At 45.9% G+C, this 19,726-nt stretch overlaps 1 protein-coding gene across 5 annotated transcripts in view; it reads left to right on the top strand.

Moving 5' to 3' along the window:
* LOC142465280 (uncharacterized) overlaps positions 1 to 9,199 on the top strand; it is a 133,754-nt gene extending 124,555 nt beyond the window's left edge. For 3 of the 5 annotated variants that reach the window (XM_075569289.1, XM_075569288.1, XM_075569290.1), the window contains one exon: positions 6,919 to 9,199. In XM_075569289.1, coding sequence (XP_075425404.1) covers positions 6,919 to 8,906 — 1,988 coding nt within the window. In that variant the 3' untranslated portion in view covers positions 8,907 to 9,199. Of the gene's footprint in view, positions 1 to 5,473; positions 6,348 to 6,918 lie in introns of those variants that run through there. The other 2 variants (XM_075569291.1, XM_075569287.1) reach the window with 2 other exon arrangements.
* The last annotated feature ends 10,527 nt before the right edge of the window (positions 9,200 to 19,726 follow it).

Here is a 19,726-nt window from a genome sequence, read left to right as displayed (position 1 = left end):
TGCTACAGAGCACAAAGCCCGTATGCCGGGTCCCGGAATTTCTTCCCAAACCTCTTCGTCCAGAGTAGGATTTAGCCCTGGTCGTCGCGATAGGGCATCCGCACCAATGTTCATAGGTCCCGGCTTGTATTTAAGGTTGAATCGATAATTTGAAAGTGCCGCTAGCCAATGGTGGCCGGTAGCATCCAGCTTAGCAGAGGTGTTGATGTATGTTATAGGGTTATTATCAGTTCGAACCTCAAAGTGAACGCCGTACAAGTAGTCATGCAGCTTATCCACGATAGCCCATTTGAGGGCTAGAAACTCCAACTTATGTACCGGATAGTTTGTTCACTAGGCGTCAGGCTTCGGCTGGCATACGCCACTGGTCGAAGTCAGTTATCGAATTTCTGGTGCAGCAACGCTCCTAACCTGTTGAAACTAGCATCCACATGCAGGACATACGGTTGATCCGGATCTGCGTACGCCAACACTGGAGCCTGTGTTAAGTTCATCTTTAGTCCCTGAAACGCCTGCCCACATGCAGGAGTCCACTTGTCCCCGAAGGGTGCTTGAGCGGAAGTGGCTTTACGACCCGTGTCCTTGAGGTAGATTTTGAGAAGGTTGTTAAGGATCTTTGCTTTGCGTGAGTAGCCTTCCACAAATCTTTGGTAATACCCACAAAACCCCAGGAACGAGCGTAATTCCATGACGTTATTGGTCCGTGGCCAATTCACCACTGCTTCTATTTTTTCGGGGTCGGTAGCTATCCACTCGGCCGAGACAATGTGGCCCACATAAGTCACTGAGGTGCGGCAGAACAGACATTTATCCATGGACAGCTTGAGCCCATCGATACTGAGTCGGTCCAGCACTTTCAACAGCCTTTCTTCATGTTCCTCCAACGTCTTTCCGAACACTATAATATCATCCAGATACACTAAGCATTCCCTGGGATTCATATCTACGATGGTCTTTTCCATCAGACTCTGAAAAGTGGCTGGCGCACCACATATTCTTTGAGTCATACGTGTGAACTGATAAAACCCTAACAGGCAAACGAAAGCTGTCTTCTCTTGATCTTCAGTGTTCATGGGCAATTGATAGTACCCTGACCTTAGATCCAACACACTGAACCACTTATTCCCAGACAGAGCATTCAAGAGATCTTCGATCCGCAAAAGGGTATACTGATCTGGCACAGTACGATTGTTCAAGGTTCTATAATCCACATATAGACGTACCATCCCATTCTTCTTTCGCACCACCACGATGCCGGCCTCCTCTATTTATTGTAGCAGTTTTCTCACATCTTTAGCGTCCCTCGGGGCGATGCGACGTGATCGTTTTCGGAAGGGAGTCGTATCGCTAAGCCGTATGTTATGTTGAGCGCTGTGGCTATACCCCACATCCATATCACTGATAGGGAATACTTCTCGTCTGGTTTCTAACTTAGTCTGCAATCTTTTTTCCATTCCGCCGTCATGAGAGAATCACCGAAATCAAACGCCATTTGAGGAACAGCAGTAGAAACGGTAGCTGACTGTGATCTAACTTCCATCCTTTCTTCCGGAGTGACAGGATATATTCGGCTCAACTGCTGTCTATGGGTATGGTATAGGGAGAAAGGTTCTTTACTTAGACCCGTACTCTGTTCGGTATTTTAAAGGCCATTCTTGCACTGAGGCCAGCAGCTAGTATCCGCGCTTTTGATCATTGTTTGCAGTACTCTCCAGTGAGAATAGTCGATCCGCCTTACGCCTCTCTGGGTAGCAACAGGTGGCCATCATCATCTTTCTTCCCCCTGGGGGCATTCATCTTGAAACGCTGGGTACGCTGCTAGCGCCATCAACGGTAGTTCGCCCGCCTCCTGTAAGTTCATACGGATCACGGTCTGTACTATGTCAGTATTGGTTCCCATGATTATAGGGGCACTAGGGTGTTCTTGGGGTTCAGGGCACACTAACGCTTCCACCTCCATGGGATGATGCTTACCGGTATTCAACTGTGGAATATCCAACCGTACCCGTACCACTCCATCAATAGGATAATCTTCATGGCTCAACCCTCTTAATCTCATAGTGTCGGCAGACAGCAGGGGTAACCGGTGAAGGGGCTGATCATAGAAGGGTCGATATACAATGGTTACTTGTGAAACAGTATCCAGTAACGCAGACGCATAGATGCCTTCAATAACGACTTTTACAATGGCCGGCGGTCCCACGCGGCTGCACATCCGTGGCGGGGCCGGCACTTCATTAGTCTCTGGAGTAGTACCTCCTTCGGCCGCAGGGGCCTTTTCAGTGGTCAATGTTGTGCACAGCATGGATTTCGCAGTCCTGGACGCCATCTTCCTTTTTACGGGACAGAAGGAAGAAATGTGGCCCATCATACCACACTGAAAACACTGGACATTACTCCTAGCGGACTGGTTCCTACGAGCAGGGACAGTCCTCTCTAAGGTGGAGTCCTCACTGTCAACTTCACATTCCTCAGGATCCTCCTTTTCTCGACTCCCCTCCATGGTGGATTTCACTCTAGCCTCTCCCTTCTTAACTTCCTTAGAGGTAGTTCCGGCTTTCTTAACGGTGCTCAGCTACCGGCCTAACAGTACAGTTTCATGAGCCTGTACTCTGTCCATAAGTTCGTCAAATGACAAGGCCTGGCCCGGCACTAGACAGCCGCTGACTCTTACTGCTACCGGGTGTAATGATAGGAGTCCCCTCAGGGATTGCGTGGTTCGAAGTCCATCGGCATCAGCCTTCGGCACAACTTCCTCTTTACCAGCGTCCAGGCACCTAAGAAAGTCAGACACTATTTCTCCTTCTTTCTGGGCAAGTGCGTGGAATTTGGCCATCAAGGAGAATGAGTCCACCGTTGTCCCATAGGCTTTGGTGAGGGCATATAATACTCCGTGTGTGTCCGCATCCGGATGGTCATCTCTGTAGCAGTGCACCATATGGGAGGCGGGAGGCCGCAGGAATTCAATAATTCGCTGCCTTCTCACTGCATCAGTGCAGGCCCATTCGGGCAATACTTGCTCAGTATGATCCATCCATTCCTCAAACCCCACTTCTCCTAAGAGTGTCGGTTTGTCTCCGGAGAACGCCTTCAGTTTCCTGTACTGATGCGAATGAGAAGATTGATGTATGGCCTCTACCAGCACAGGTACACTGAAGTCATTAGGCATACTATTTCCCCCATAAGGGCTACCTGAATCGAGCATGGACATTCTGCTTCTACTCAGGGAGGGCCAGATAGTGGACGGTGTAAAGGACACTCCTAGACCAGTGGCAGCAGGCCACGTTGGAGTTAGACTGCTCTTTGGAGTACGGAACGGAGTATACGTTACTGCAGATGATGGCCCGGGAATTTCTCTCTGAAGCGTGGACATAGCCAGGGGTGTGGCTACACTCACATGGACCATTGACCAATGAATCCCGGGGTCTTCAGGTAGGGTTAGTATAGGGGGTACGGCTTTTGGGCATATTTCCTGTTCAGTGGCCAATAGGACTTTACGCCACGTTTGGTCAGCATCATACTTATGGTCCATAACTCGGGCAGTCGCCAGGGACGGGAGTTTTCTCTCTTGGTCCCCTATGGTGCCCAAGGACGTAGCGGCGGGGACATGCCTAATGGCAATGGCACAATTTAGAGGTATCTCGTATTGTTGGGCCCACTGGCACACCTTGGTCTGGGAGGGCACAAACATGGCAGAATTGGATAGCACAATTTAGATACTGATTAGGGCACCCCAGGTCTAAGCTCTCAGCAGCGCCGCCAAATGTTGCCTTCTTTCCTGCTGATATAGAAAGACTACTAATGCTGTATATACCTGCTGGCACAGCGAGATCTGGGCTTCCGCTAACTGGGAGCCTGGGGTAACAATATGTACTTGGCAGCGCCTCCACTTACCCAGGATCCGCAATAAGTAAGATTCCCCTAGGCAAGAATAATGATAATAAGCAACAACGTTGTAACCTTTTAATAGCAAGTGAATGCAAACCCTAATTATACACTTATCACACATATAATCACAGTGCATGAATGGCTGGTAAAAGCAATCAGACACCTGTAGGCTTGCCACCTTCAACTGGACCAATGTCACCGTTTCCCACCACCACGTGTACCACACACCGTGTCCAATGTACTGGACCAGTCCCTTGGTCACTCAACCCAGTGTCCCCAAAAAACCCTCCCCCAAGGCGGGATCAGCGCTTGCAGGTACCGGTGTTGGTGCACTTATTTATAATACCTTCTGACCGCGTCCGCAGTCAGTAAATGAGCTTCACAAAGGGTCTGCCGATCCAGCGTAGTCTCCTACAGGTAGTTGCTTGTCTCCAGCAGCTTGCTCCAAAACCACTGACCGCACAGCAGCGCAGAAAGAATACTGTGTCCCTGTCTGCTAGTATAGTAAAGGGTATGCTGTCCCTATATATATGGCGGTTCCCTGCAGTACCACAAGATGGTGGTGACTCAGGGTCTGCACTGGGGCCTAAGGGAAATCTCTGGCCTTTGCAGGTGGGTCACTGACCCCCTGCAACACACACCTCCTCTCCCCTTGCTTCCCCGGGGCGCTAGGTAGGGGCTTGAGAAAAGACCGGAAGGTCTAAAATGTTGCTCCATTTTTCATTTTGTTTTTAAGAGATATTATATGTATTTATAACATATAGAGTAGCGCCACGCTAATAATCTAGGTGATTAGTGGATAAATAAATAAGTGCTATGGATATATGCTAATCAATGAATAGGTTACAACCAATAAAAAGACAAACAACAAAAAAGTAGTATAAGAACCAGTCCTTTCGAAAAGTCCAACATGTGATGAATAATTGGATCCGGTAAGGGGGTCTCCGGCTGCTCTCAGAGAATTAAGCAAATCCAGTTAGAAACCTAAAGAAAAAAAGAGAAAAGAGAGCGCACGCCCCATAGCGTAAAATTGTACATTTATTGGAAAGAAAGGAAAGTAGGAGGGAAGGGGAAGAGGTAGGGGGGTAGTGATATTCTTTCCCCCCACCTACCTTTCCAATAAATGTACAATGTTACGCTATGGGGCGTGCGCTCTCTTTTTTCCTTTAGATATATATATATATATATATATAATAACAGATAGTGTGTGTGTGTGTATATATATGTATGTATGTATAGATATATATATATACACACAATATCTGTTATTTTATATATATATATCTAAAGGAAAAAAGAGAAAAGAGAGCGCACGCCCCATAGCGTAAAATTGTACATTTATTGGAAAGAAGGGAAGGTAGGGAGGGGGGGGAGGGGAAGAGGGGGGGGTAGTGATATTCTCCCCCCCCCCCTACCTTCCTTTCCAATAAATGTACAATTTTACGCTATGGGACGTGCGCTCTCTTTTTTCCTTTAGATATTTTTATATATATATATATATATATATATATATATATATATATTTATATAAAATAACAGATATTGTGTGTGTGTATGTATATATATATATATATATATACCTTGTTTAAGGGACATATAGATGCTTAACTTGATCTCTTACATCTAGTCCATACTAATACCATGTAACGTATTTCAGCATTTGCTGCAGCCCACCTGGCTATAAGAATTATTGTGTGTAGCTAGTGTGTATGACTACCACTTACCTTGCAGACATCTTGCATTTATTTACTTACCTTTGTTAAGGACTTGTTATCACCCAGTTAGAATAGCAGGTGATACATCCTTATTGTCCATGCACACACAGTTTGTTGCTCTGTGGCACTATGCATCCTATTCTGTCTAGAGTGGGGTTCTTAGTCCCACTACTGTACATCCATCTATTGTGTGACCATATGTCCTGAATAGTATCTAGATTGATCATTGGATTGCTCCATACAGTGTATTGCCACAAACACGTCAGATTCAATAATCAGCTCTGGGCCGCCACATTATATTGGATTTTAGTATTGCATCACTGTATGTGTCACTTTATTGTTAATGTTATTATATTTGATGTGATTAAAATGTTGTTATTTTCATTTTTATGATCCGGTGTGGATCTCCTCATGAGGTTGTCTTGAATCAGGTGACTCATTATATGGTACCTTTCCCAGTGGAAGAGATTCTTATATTTTTCTTATTTTCATATGGTCTTTTTTCCAATACTCCTCAGTGAATGCAACTACTAGGATTCTTTTTTTCCCTCCTTGGGTCCCGCTTGTTAATATTGATATGTTCTTCCTACCTGCACCCTGATTTATATATTATATTATCATAGCACAAGTATTAGGCTGAGTGGTTGGGTCACCATTTTGTTTTCCCTAATCTGCCTCTCAATCTCACCAGAGTCGTGCCACATACTGTACAAGACACGGGCACCTTTTACCACTATGTCACATGTAAGGGAATAAAATGAAACCGTTGGGATTCAAATACTCTTAATTACTCATTTATATCATGATATAAACATACAAAACAATATATACATGATTTCACATCACAGTACTTTTCTGAAAGGTTTAACTCCAGTGGCATTTACAGCACACAAATGCATTGTCAGGGGTTCTCACCGTATATATTCTTATCTGACCCCCATGACTAGGAGCCAGGACATTCATTCTGTTTGGCATTTACTCTGGTTCCTGGTATTGGATGTGGGCTCCCAGGTGACATTTCTGAGGCTCCATTATACATCTGTTACATTTTTTTCCAAAGCTCAGCTAACTTAACCCTCTGTGTTCCAGGAAGGACGAGAAATTTTCAGTTATCAAAACCTATTTCAATAGATCTGCAGAAAATAGCTATTTAAAAAGTAAATTAGCCCCCGAATTGTTTTAAATTTTGCTATTGTACTACTTTAGTTTGCAGTATATTCCATTTGCAATTTGGAACGTGTTTTAAACTAATGCAAATGTTCAACCAGTAATGTTACATTATGTTTATGCCATTAATTAACTTCATTTCTTACAGTGCATTTATTTCCCACAGATAAATCCATGAGCAGAAGTACACCTGCAGGAGGGCACACTCTTCTTTGCTCTCCAGATCGTGTGAATGAAGATCACAGTGTTGTTAAAAGTGATAAAGGAGCAAATTACTTGAAGCAAAATAACCCAAGTGAGAGACAGAGAAAAGTTGTGAGAATTATGGCTAAGGAATCAGGCTCACGTGAAGAAGAAAATCCCACAGCCTCCCACATTTATACACTGAAAGAACATGAAGATGCATCTACTCATATTGAGAAGTGGGACAAAATAAATACTAATGCCCAGATAATTAACATAAACTTGTCAGTAATGAAGTATAAGTGCAGTGACTGTGGAAAAAACTTTAATAATAAATCAGCTTATACAACTCACCAAAGAACACACACTACAGAAAGGCTGTATAAGTGCTCTGTTTGTGATCAATGCTTTAATAGTAATTCAGCTCTTGTAAAACATCAGATAATTCACGAGGGAGTGAAGTTGTTTCCTTGCTCCAAATGTGGGAAACACTTCTCTCTTAAAACATTTCTTTTTAGACATCAGAAAATTCACAGAGCAGAGAAACAATTTTCTTGCTCTAAATGTGGGAAATGTTTTTCCAATAACTCAAATCTTGATCGACATCAAAAATCTCACACAGGAGAGAGACCATTTGTTTGCTCTAAATGTGGGAAATGTTTTTCCGCCAGCTCACATCTTGATCGACATCAAAGAGTTCACACAGGAGAGAGACCATTTGTTTGCTCTAAATGTGGGAAATGTTTTTCCGACAGCTCAAATCTAGTTCAGCATCAGAGAGTTCACACAGGAGAGAGGTCATTTGTTTGCTCTGAATGTGGGAAATGTTTTACCAGGAAGTCAAATCTTGATCAACATCAAAAATCTCACACAGAAGAGAGGTCATTTGTTTGCTCTGAATGTGGGAAATGTTTTTCCAAGAAGTCAAATCTTGATCGACATCAAAAATCTCACACAGGAGAGAGACCATTTGTTTGCTCTAAATGTGGGAAATGTTTTTCCGCCAGCTCACATCTTGATCGACATCAAAGAGTTCACACAGGAGAGAGATCATTTGTTTGCTCTAAATGTGGGAAATGTTTTTCCGACAGCTCAAATCTAGTTCAGCATCAGAGAGTTCACACAGGAGAGAGGTCATTTGTTTGCTCTGAATGTGGGAAATGTTTTACCAGGAAGTCAAATCTTGATCAACATCAAAAATCTCACACAGAAGAGAGGTCATTTGTTTGCTCTGAATGTGGGAAATGTTTTTCCAAGAAGTCAAATCTTGATCAACATCAAAAATCTCACACAGGAGAGAGGTCATTTGTTTGCTCTGAATGTGGGAAATGTTTTTCCAAGAAGTCAAATCTTGGTCAACATCAAAAATCTCACACAGGAGAGAGACCATTTGTTTGCTCTGAATGTCAGAAATGCTTTATTAGTAATTCAGCTCTTGTTAAACATCAGACAATTCACGAGGGAGTGAAGTTGTTTCCTTGCTCTGAATGTGGAAAACATTTCTCTTGTAAATCATTTCTTTTTAGACATCAGAGAATCCACAGAACCGAGAAACAATTTTCTTGCTCTAAATGTGGTAAATGTTTTTCCGACAGCTCACATCTTGTTAGACATCAAAGAGTTCACACAGGAGAGAGACCATTTGTTTGCTCTAAATGTGGGAAATGTTTTTCCGACAGTTCAAATCTAGTTAAACATCAGAGAGTTCACACAGGAGAGAGGTCATTTGTTTGCTCTGAATGTGGGAAATGTTTTTTTCGTAAGTCAGATCCAGTTAAACATCAGATAATTCACAAAGGAGAGAAACCATTTGTTTGCTCTGAATGTGGGAAATGCTTTTCCGACAGCTCAAACCTTGTTAGACTTCAGAAAATTCCCACACAAAAGAGACTAATTGCTCCTAATGTGGGAAATGTTTTACCAAACTGTAATAAAAATGATGGGGAATATTAAGTATTTTAATCATTTTGGTACTTCAGGGGTTAATGTGGCTACAGTTTGAGTTAAAAAATACACACATTGTTTTTGTGGTGGTCTGGGTTGTATAGGACTGATATAATATAGAGAGAAGAGCATCTGTTTTGCCAGAGATTAATTCAATTATGGCTGTTCTGACACTCAAAGTAAACAGGACAATTTTAAAGGTACTTTTAAAGAATTCTGGAAACGGTTCCAGAAACTGTTTACTTCATACGCTAGCTCTGTATGTTAACCTTTTGTGTACCATAATTACATAGCAAAGGCTTTTGATACGGTTAAGAAGAAGCAGGCACACAGTCTAACTCAAAAGGAGGTTAAATATGCCATAAAGTGGACTTTATGGCATATTTAACCTCCTTTTGAGTTAGACTGTGTGCCTGCTTCTTCTTCTTTGTACTGGAACATTTGGGACTACAGGAGCTCCCCAGGACCAGCGCACCGGCAGCTAAGTACCCCGCCTCTATTACCCTTGATATTGAGTGCGTGTCTCATCCTCTGTCTTTTGATACGGTTAGAAACGAGGTTAATGTACAAAATATACCAAATTGGACTCTGTAAAAATATTTTCACCTGGATTGAAAACTGGTTTAAGGACACACAACAGCGAGTTTTCATAAATGGAACTTTTTCAAGTTGGGCTAAAGTCATGAGTGGAGTACCTCAGGGTTCGGTACTGGGACCCCTGCTTTTTAACTTGTTTATTAATGACCTTGAGGTTCGCATCGAGAGCAAAGTCTCCATCTTTGCTGCTGATTGTGTAAGGTAATAGAATCAGAGCAGGATGTAATTTCTCTTCAGAAGGACTTGGAGAGACTGGAAACGTGGGCAGGTAAATGGCAAATGAGGTTTAATACAGATAAATGTAAGGCCTCGTCCAGGGATGTCCGGGGGCATGTCGGCGGGAGGGCGGGCCAGTGACGTCACGGACGAACCGCTCAGGTGACCGACCCTGCGCTCCGGCAAGCACTAGAATTTAAAATTTACCTAAGACCTCGGGCATGTTCAGCGCATGCTGAGGCGCGCGGAAGCGTAGGTGAGCCCCGACAAAAACCGCTCTCATTGCGGCTGTAGGGGCTCACTGGTAAGTACCAGCGCGCATCAGCATGCACTGAACATGCCGAGGCCTGAGACTATGCATTTGGAAAGATAGAATAAACAGGAGATTTACAAATGAAATGGGAATAAATTGGGTGAATCCTTGATGGAGAAGGATTTAGGAGTGCTTGTAGACAGCAGGCTTAACAATGGTGCCCAAAGTCATGCAGTAGTTGCAAAGGCAAACAAGATCTTATCTTGCATTAAACAGGCAATGGATGGAAGGGAAGTAAACATAATGATGGCCCTTTATAAAGCATTAGTAAGACCACACCTTGAATATGGAGTACAATTTTGGGCACCACTTTTTAGGAAATACATTATTGAACTAGAGAGAGTTCAGACAATAGCCACCAAATTAATAAAGGGGAGGAACAATCTAAGTTATGAGGAGTGACTAGCTAAATTAGATGTATTTACATTAGAAAAGAGGCGTCTAAGAGGGGATATGATAACTATATACAAATATATTCAGGGACAGTACAAGGAGCTTTCAAAATAACTGTTTATCCCAAGGACAGTGCAAAGAACTCAGGGCCATCCCTTAAGGTTGGAGGAAAGGAGATTTCGCCAGCAACAAAGGAAAGGGTTCTTTACAGTAAGGGCAGTTAAAATGTGGCATTCATTACCCATGGAGACTGTGATGGCAGATACAATAGATTTGTTCAAAAAAAGGATGGGCATTTTTTAGATAGGAAAGGTATACAGGTATTAACCAAACAAGTACAGTAGACATAAGAGGGATGTTGATCCAGGGAGCAATCTGATAGCCAATTCTTGGAGTCAGGAAGGAATTTATTTTTTCCCTGATGAGATATCTGTTAGAAAAGCCTCCTCTCGATATAATAATCAGGAATCCGTTTCCAGTTCAAATCAGCATTCTTTATTCTTCAATCAGCTTTCAGTGTTTTATGTAGCAAGGATACATATTATAGATACATCTGTTAGTCTTCAGTATCTAAGAAGGTAGTAATGTATGCTTAACACTGCTTCCTTCTTATACGCTCAGGACAAAGAGCTATAAATCATTTATCTTAGCTACAGTAACTAGACTAAATGATGTTCTCTGTTTCTCACGAAGCTAAAACACACTGATTTCTCAGGAAGATAATGAACTAAGAAACATATATATCAGAGCTAGAAAGGGAGACATGTACTGTATCAGAAAATATAAAACACAGACAAGAATCCTAGGAACTGTTTAAAATAACAGACATACAGAGGCAGTGGCCATTATTCGAACATTTCACCCATTGAAACATGCATTATGCCGCTTGGTGGTCCGAGATGTTCCGCTGCAGACATAATGGCCCATCGGATTAACACATCAGGGGTCCCTACTGCCTGTAAAAGACGCGCAGTAAGAGATAGGCTGAATCAGACACTCTAACTGCGCGCCATTCACAGGCAATCGCGGGGGTTTTATTAAATTTCTAACACTACAGTAATGTAGCAGGGGGTCTCCGGAGCTGAACCGCATTGATTTCATGTCCGGGGACCCCCTACTTCCCGAGATACAGGCTCCGTTATGGGGTGCTGGTATCCCCGTCATGTTAAAATTCTGTGGGTCACGTGACCATTGGACCTAAACAAAGCAGAGGGATACCGGCACCCCGTAACAGGCTTGCATCTCGGGAAGTAGGGGTCCCGAGGCTGAAATCAATTTTGTTCAACTCAGGAGAGCCCCTGCTCCCGCACACTAGTATCTAACAACCCCCCACCCCAAATAAAAAATCATTACCTTAGCGGGTAAGGTAATGAAGCTAAGGTAATTAAGCTGCGTACATTTTATATTTTTCATAGTGTGCGTGAGCAGGGGGTCTCCTGAGCTGAACAAAGTTGATTTCAGCCTTGAGGAACCCATACATGCTGAGTTACAGTGCCCGTTATGGGGTTCCGGTATCCCCGCCATGTTAAAATCCATGTGTGATCTAAACAAAGCAGAGGGATACCGGCACCCCATACCGGGGCCTGTATCTTGGAAAGTAGGGGATCCCGAGGCAGAAATAAACTTTGTTTGGCTCAGGAGACCCCCTGCTCACGCGCACAATAAAAATATGTAAGCAGCTTCATTATCTTAGCGGTAATGCAATGCCCGCTAAGGCAATGAAGGGGTTAAGGCACAATACTACTGGGAGTGACACCATGCCATTCAATTGTTTTTTTGGCTTTTTTATATTTCTGGAATTGCAATGCTGTTTTTATTGTATGCATGTTTTATTTATTTTTTTGCAGCCACACCATTGCATGGCATAGTGGCATCTCATGCCCAAAGGGCATGTGAGTGCCACCATGCCATTCAATTGTTTTTTTTGTGGCTTTTTTAAGATTAAAATTTAATGTGTTTTAGATTAGTTGCTTGTTTGGAAGATTGGCAGGATGTATGTTGCCTGGCATAGTGGCAGCTCATGCCTCCATGGGAGTCCCCCATGTGGGGGACTGTATTCTGAAAAAAAACACTACTCTTTCCTGGAAATTGAAAATGAATTCTCCAGTCCGCTATCACTAGGAGAAAGATTTCCCAAGAGATCAAATGTAATCGAATATTCCGAGACTCTATCATGACCTGGAAAACAAGAAGGAAAAAATTCCAACAATCTTATTCCATTTCTAGATATTTGCCAATCCAAGGTAATAGCAACTTTCTACCGGGAAAAAGCCAAAATATCGTTTGAATCTGGAGGCAAAAGGCATCAAATGCCTTGATCATATTATTGACAATAAAAAACAAAAATGTATGAGCTACAGATGCAGCGGCCGTTATTCGAACATTTACCTGGGAACATCCTGCGTTAAGCCACGAGGTGGACCTGAGATGGTCAGTTGCCGACATAATGGCCCATCGGAGTAACACTCAAATGGAGAAGGGTGATCTGGCACACACTCAGTACAACAATGATAGGTATAACTTGCCAGTGCCCACGGTCCGAGGGGGATCGTCCTGCAAAGTCCCCAAGAAGTCACATAGGTATGAAAGAAGGTCCAGGCACTCGGTCTTTGCAATAAAAAAAGAAATATTTAATCCAGCATAAAGTCCAACGTTTCCACTGCGTATAAGCAGTCTTTGTCCATGTAAGAGCAGCTGTTACCATGACAAAGACTGCTTATATGCAGTGGAAACGTTGGACTTTATGCTGGATTAAATATTTCTTTTTTTTGCAAAGACCGAGTGCCTGGACCTTCCTTCTTACCATCGGAGTAACACAGCAGGAGTCCCTGCTGTGTGAGTCCTACCGGGGTCTGCCTCTCTGTAATAGACGCGCAGTAAGAGACAGGCTGAATCAGTCACTCTAACTGCGCGCCTCTCACAGGCGATCGCGAGGGTTTTATTAAAATTCTAACATTACAGAAATGTAGCGGGGGTCTCCGGAGCTCAACCGCATTGATTTCAGCCTCGGAGACACCCTGCTTCCCGAGTTACAGGCCCCGGTATGGGGCGCCGGTATCTCCTCCATGTTAAAATCCATGTGGGATGTAAACAAAGCAGAGGGATACCGGCACCCCATACTCGCCTGTACTGGCCTGTATCTCGGAAAGTTGGGTGTCCCCGAGGCTGAAATAAACTTTGTTCAGCTCAGGAAACCCCCTGCTCACACACCGTAAATAATGTCTTTATTAATGTAGGGCGATCTGTGTCCGGGACCACAGGCTGCAACAACCGTGCTGTGTCTCCCTGTTTCCCTAACACTAATATTGCTAAGCAGGGCAAGTCCCTATCGCAGCCACAAACTATGTGGGAGGCAAGTTTAAGGCTTATTTATGAGAAAATACCTGTGTGGGCTGAGATAAGACTCTCAGGAGTTGAACAGCATTGTGTGATAGCCCTTTGCAATAGGTGTTGAGTAGCGCTACTCACGATAGACCTTCCTGCTCCTCCAGCTGAAATATTGCATCTGAATCATCGACGACATCAATACACACTGAGAGATATCCTGAGATTTACTATATCCATCTACCAAAGGGCTCCAATCAGAGAGAGAAGAATCTCTGACATATCTTTAACATCTGCAAGTTTTGTGAGTGCAACCTTTTAAGAGCCTACAGACTGATATAGCACTAGTACCTACCATCTGCACTATATTTGCTCTTCTCTTATATCTTAATATATAAAATTGAAATTTGTGAGGTTGGTGTTAGATGTGGTGAATCTAATTGGTCCTCAGCCTCTGGCCAATCAGATTGGTGGCTCTATGACGTCACCCAACTGCCACTCTCTTCTTCTCCTCACCCGCAGCCTCACCCAACTGACACAAACACACACACACCCCTTACAAACACACCCCTTACACACACACAAACCACACCTCCAGCACAGGTAAGTAAGTAAACCGCCGCCTCAAAACCCTCCCTCTCCCCCCTTCACCTCCCTCCCCCTACACCTCCCCCCTTCATCTCCCTCCCCCCCTTCATCTTCCTCCCTCCCCCTTCATCTCCCTCCCCCTTCATCTCCCTCCCTCCCCCCTTCATCTCCCTCCCCTCTTCACCTCCCTCCCCACCCCTTCATCTCCATCCCTGCCCCCCCTTCACCTCCCTCCCCCCTTCACCTCCCTCCCTCCCCCTTCACCTCCCTCCCTCCCTTCACCTCCCTCCCCCCCTTCACCTCCATCCCTTCACCTCCCTCCCCCCCTTCACCTCCCTCCCCCTTCACCTCCCCCCCTTCACCTCCCTCCCCCTTCACCTCCCCCCCTTCAGCTCCCTCCCCCCCTTCACCTCCCTCCCTCCCTTCACCTCCCTCCCTCCTTCACCTCCTTCCCCCCTTCACCTCCCTCCCCCCCTTCAACTCCCTCCCCCCCTTCAACTCCCTCCCCCCTTCAACTCCCTCCCCCCCTTCACCTCCCTCCCCCCTTCACCTCCCCCCCTTCACCTCCCTCCCCCTTCACCTCCCTCCCCCCCTTCACCTCCCTCCCCCCTTCACCTCCTTCCCCCCCTTCACCTCCCTCCCCTCCTTCACCTCCCTTCCCCCCTTCACCTCCCTCCCTCCCCCCCTTTCACCTCCCTCCCCCCCCTTTCACCTCCCTCCCTCCCCCCTTCACTTCCCTCCCCCCTTCACCTCCCTCCCCTTCACCTCCCCCCCTTCACCTCCCTCCCCCCCTTCACCTCCCTTCACCTCCCTCCCCCCTTTACCTCCCTCCCCCCCTTCACCTCCCTCCCCCCTTCACCTCCCCCCCTTCACCTCCCTCCCCCCTTCACCTCCCTCCACCCCTCACCTCCCACCCACCCTTCACCTCCCACCCACCCTTCACCTCCCTCCCCCCTTCACCTCCCTCCCCCCTTACCTCCCTCCCTCCCCCCCTTACCTCCCTCCCTCCCCCCCTTACCTCCCTCCCTCCCCCTTCACCTCCCTCCCTCCCCCCTTCACCTCCCTTCCTCCCCCCCTTAACCTCCCTCCCCCCTTCACCTCCCTACCTCCCCCCCTTCACCTCCATCCCTCCCTCCCCCCCTTCACCTCCCTCCCCCCCTTCACCTCCCTCCCACCCCTTCACCTCCCTCCCCCCCTTCACCTCCCTCCCCCCCTTTTACCTCCCCCCCCTTCACCTCCCTCCCCTTCACCTCCCTCCCCCTTCACCTCCCCCCCCTTTTACCTCCCTCCCCCCCTTCACCTCCCTCCCCTTCACCTCCCTCCCTCCCCCCTTCACCTCCCTCCCCTTCACCTCCCTCCCCCTTCACCTCCCTCCCCCCCTTCACCTCCCTCCCCCCCTTCACCTCCCTCCCCCCCTTCACTTTCCTCCCCCCTTTCACCTCCCTCCCCCCTTCACTTTCCTCCCCCCCTTCACCTCCCTCCCCCCTTCACTTTCCTCCCCCCCTTCACCTCCCTCCCCCCCTTCACCTCCCTCCCCCCCTTCACCTCCCTCCCCCCCTTCACTTTCCTCCCCCCCTTCACCTCCCCCCCTTCACTTTCCTCCCCCCCTTCACCTCCCTCCCCCCTTCACTTTCCTCCCCCCCTTCACCTCCCTCCCCCCCTTCACCTCCCTCCCCCCCTTCACCTCCCTCCCCCCCTTCACTTTCCTCCCCCCCTTCACCTCCCCCCCTTCACTTTCCTCCCCCCCTTCACCTCCCTCCCCCCTTCACTTTCCTCCCCCCCTTCACCTCCCTCCCCCCTTCACTTTCCTCCCCCCCTTCACCTCCCTCCCCCCTTCACTTTCCTCCCCCCCTTCACCTCCCTCCCCCCTTCACTTTCCTCCCCCCCTTCACCTCCCTCCCTCCCCCCTTCACTTTCCTCCCCCCCTTCACCTCCCTCCCTCCCCCTTCACCTCCCTCCCCCCTTCACCTCCATCCCCCCTTCACCTCCATCCCCCCTTCACCTCCCTCCCCCCCTTCACCTCCCTCCCCCCCTTCACCTCCCTCCCTCCCCCCCCTTCACCTCCCTCCCCCCCCCTTCACCTCCCTCCCCCCCTTCACCTCCCTCCCCCTTCACCTCCCTCCCCCCCTTCACCTCCCTCCCCCCTTCACTTTCCTCCCCCCCTTCACCTCCCTCCCCCTCACCTCCCTCCCCCCTTCACCTCCCTCCCCTTCACCTCCCTCCCCCCGTCACCTCCCTCCCCCCGTCACCTCCCTCCCCCCGTCACCTCCCTCCCCCGTCACCTCCCTCCCCCCCTTCACCTCCCTCCCCCCCCTTCACCTCCCTCCCCCCCCTTCACCTCCCTCCCCCCTGCCTTCCCTCCCTTCACCTCCCTCCCCTTCACCACCCACCCACTCAGTCAGATAACCCACTGTCAAGTCACTGTCACCCACTCAGTCACCTGTCTTTTGTGGAAAATATAAAAATAAACATGTTGCATTGTAATCTTTTTTTCTGTATGACAATAAGAAAACAGTTACGTTAGAGTTGTGCGCTAAAATGGGGGAATCACAACCCTCCCGCCCCCCAGTGAGCCACTGATGCCGAGCTCTTAAGTGGGGGGTGGGAGGAAATCACTAACCAAAGGTGACCCACCGCTGCTCAGCTCTGAAGGGGAGGGGGGGATTACAACCCTCCTGCCCACCCAGGGAGCCGCCGGCTGTCAAGGGGGGGGGGGGGAATCCCTCCCTTCTACTTCTTTAATTCTGTCTAGGACAAACAACATATAATCATCCCAAATATTCAAAGGATTACCCCCTGAGATGTTGGTATCCAATGAATATGTGGAGGCATTCCTCTTAAGCCAGTCCATTTGTAAGTGACAATCAATATATGGACTTAAAAAAAAAACTTTCAATTTGATTATCGTGACTACGTTCTTTCAAATATGTAAGTAACGAATAACATACCGTTACAGGGGTCAGAAGTAGAGGCCTGCACTCCTCTATATCATCCCTTTTAACTTTATCCTTGCTCGGAGACACCTACTGTACCTTTCTCTGGGCCTGTCAAGTGAAGTAACGTGCGTGCTGATCCTGTCTCCGTTCTTCGTCTTAGAACTTCTTGCAATAATGGACGTCCTTTCTTTATACTCACGGTTAACCGATATTTTTCCTCATGAACTGGAACCAATATCCTTGAAGTCTTTCGATTCCGGATCGGCAGACAAAGTTGACAGCCTGGGATAAGGTTTATAGAACCCCCTCTTCTTTTGGAAGACACGATAACTCTCACCTTTACCCCTGTTAGTCGTGCCCTCATTCTCCACCATTATGTTAGAAAAACATATTTCATATTAACATATTTCTATATAATACTCAGGAATCAGGTTTGCAGTTCAAATCAGCAGTCTTTATTTCTTCAATAAGCTCAGCGTTTTTAGCATGGATACAGCATATAAGATACTTCTGTTCGATGCAACAAATACCTAAGGAGGCGGTGGCGTATGCCTGCGACAGCTACTTCTCATACCCTTTGATAAAAGAGACAAATCAATGTGTCGGCTACCTCACTTTTGCCAACTAAATTACATACAGTACTTATTTTTCTGTTGTCATCAAGTACCTTATTTTGAGAACACTAGGCATTTGCAAAAATAAGTCTTATCATTAAAAACTGCATACAACAACAAGTCTTATCACTAAAATGTGTAACACTGCTTGATTTCAAGTTGTCCCTGATACCAGCAACATTGTACAGTATACTATTAGATTCAAACTGCTCACAAGATATTTTAACAGAAAAACAGTTTAAAACATCTTAACCTATTGATATAGATTATATTATCTAGTGTGTATATATATATATATATATATATATATATATATATATATATATATATATATATATATATATACACACACTAGATAATATAATATATATATACACACACACACTCTCGGGGTACCCCCTGAGGAAGGTCCCATTTTTGAGGGCCGAACGTTAGGTTTCTTGATGTACCACTATTTTTACTAATACTGTACACTTTGTGAAGTTTTCCACAATTGAGTGCTGTCTCTTGCTTTACCAGACCTCGGAACAGTAACGTATGACTATATTATCCATATCTCTCTCTATATAAATATATAGAGAGAGATATATAGATATATAAAGATATATGATAATATATCACTATATCTACATATTGTACTCTCACAAAGATCACTTACATAGTTACATAGTTATGTATATTCAATACATGAAATATTCTTAATGATGTATATTCAAATTGCCAGTCCTATTAATAGGAATCTGGTAGAGATTCAGTACCACTGATTTCTTTTGTATGTCTATTACATTATGTATATTACAGAATAAAGTCCACTGTTTTCTTTTAGATCAGGGGTCTCCAAACTCAGTCCTCAGGGCCACCACCAGGTCAGGTTTTTAGGATATCCCTACTTCAACACAGGTGGCTAAATCGGTGGCTCAGCCAAAGACTGAGCCACTTGTTCTGAAGTAGGGATATCGTAAAAACCTGACCTGGTGGTGGCCCTTGAGGACTGAGTTTGGAGACCCTTGTTTTAGATCAACATATTCATAGAGTGAGAGAACAAGAAAAAAATGGCATAGCATGTCTGTTACAGAATGAAGTCCTGAGTTTACACTCACAATTCCTGTGTCTTGGTTTTCAGCCTGTAGAATGTAGTGGTGTTTTGTCTCCAATCTCTCTCTAGGGGGCCTATGCAGAGACGATCGGGAAAAAAAATCTCCATTGTTTGAGAAGTGCCAAATTTTGGCGTATTTTATGTACCTTATGCTGAAACAGCAGATTGGCTATAAAGTCTCAATTTGTAGTAATGGCGACAGCTAATGTCGCCATTACTGACGGATGTACTTGCATTTGGCTAGAATCTCATGCAGTGTGTTTTCAAGTAGCGCTCGCGAGTCTCGCGAGACGTGATTTCAAGTGGGCGGGCAATTTGTGAAGTAAACAGCAGATTCCTGTCACAGCGTCTGACGGACGGCTTCTTTGTATTTTCATAGCAGAGAAACGGCGCCCTTGTGTCTGTGACAGTGCTAGAAGCACGTAAACGCTTGATACAGTTAAAATATCCCAGTGTTTACAGTGTCACTTTGTCTATTATCTGCAGCCAAACACAGTCACAGACAGACCGTGTAAGCACAGTAGTAGCGGCCACTCGACATTGTGCAAAGTATAAGAATGTCCGTAGTGCGCGTTAGTACTGTGAGGAGAAGTGGTGCACATGCAGTCAGTAATGTCATTTCCACTGCTTCAGCACGCACACATGTGCGTGTGGTTGGAAGTTCCACAGCGATCCGTGGTGCTGGAGTTAGTGGGGTGGCCGGTCCTGTTAGTGTACATGAAACAGTTGTACAGAATGCAACATTTTCAGCT

This window comes from Ascaphus truei, chromosome 13 (assembly GCF_040206685.1).
Source record: "Ascaphus truei isolate aAscTru1 chromosome 13, aAscTru1.hap1, whole genome shotgun sequence".
NCBI classification, from domain to species: domain Eukaryota; kingdom Metazoa; phylum Chordata; class Amphibia; order Anura; family Ascaphidae; genus Ascaphus; species Ascaphus truei.
This window is presented reverse-complemented; position numbering and strand designations above follow the sequence as displayed.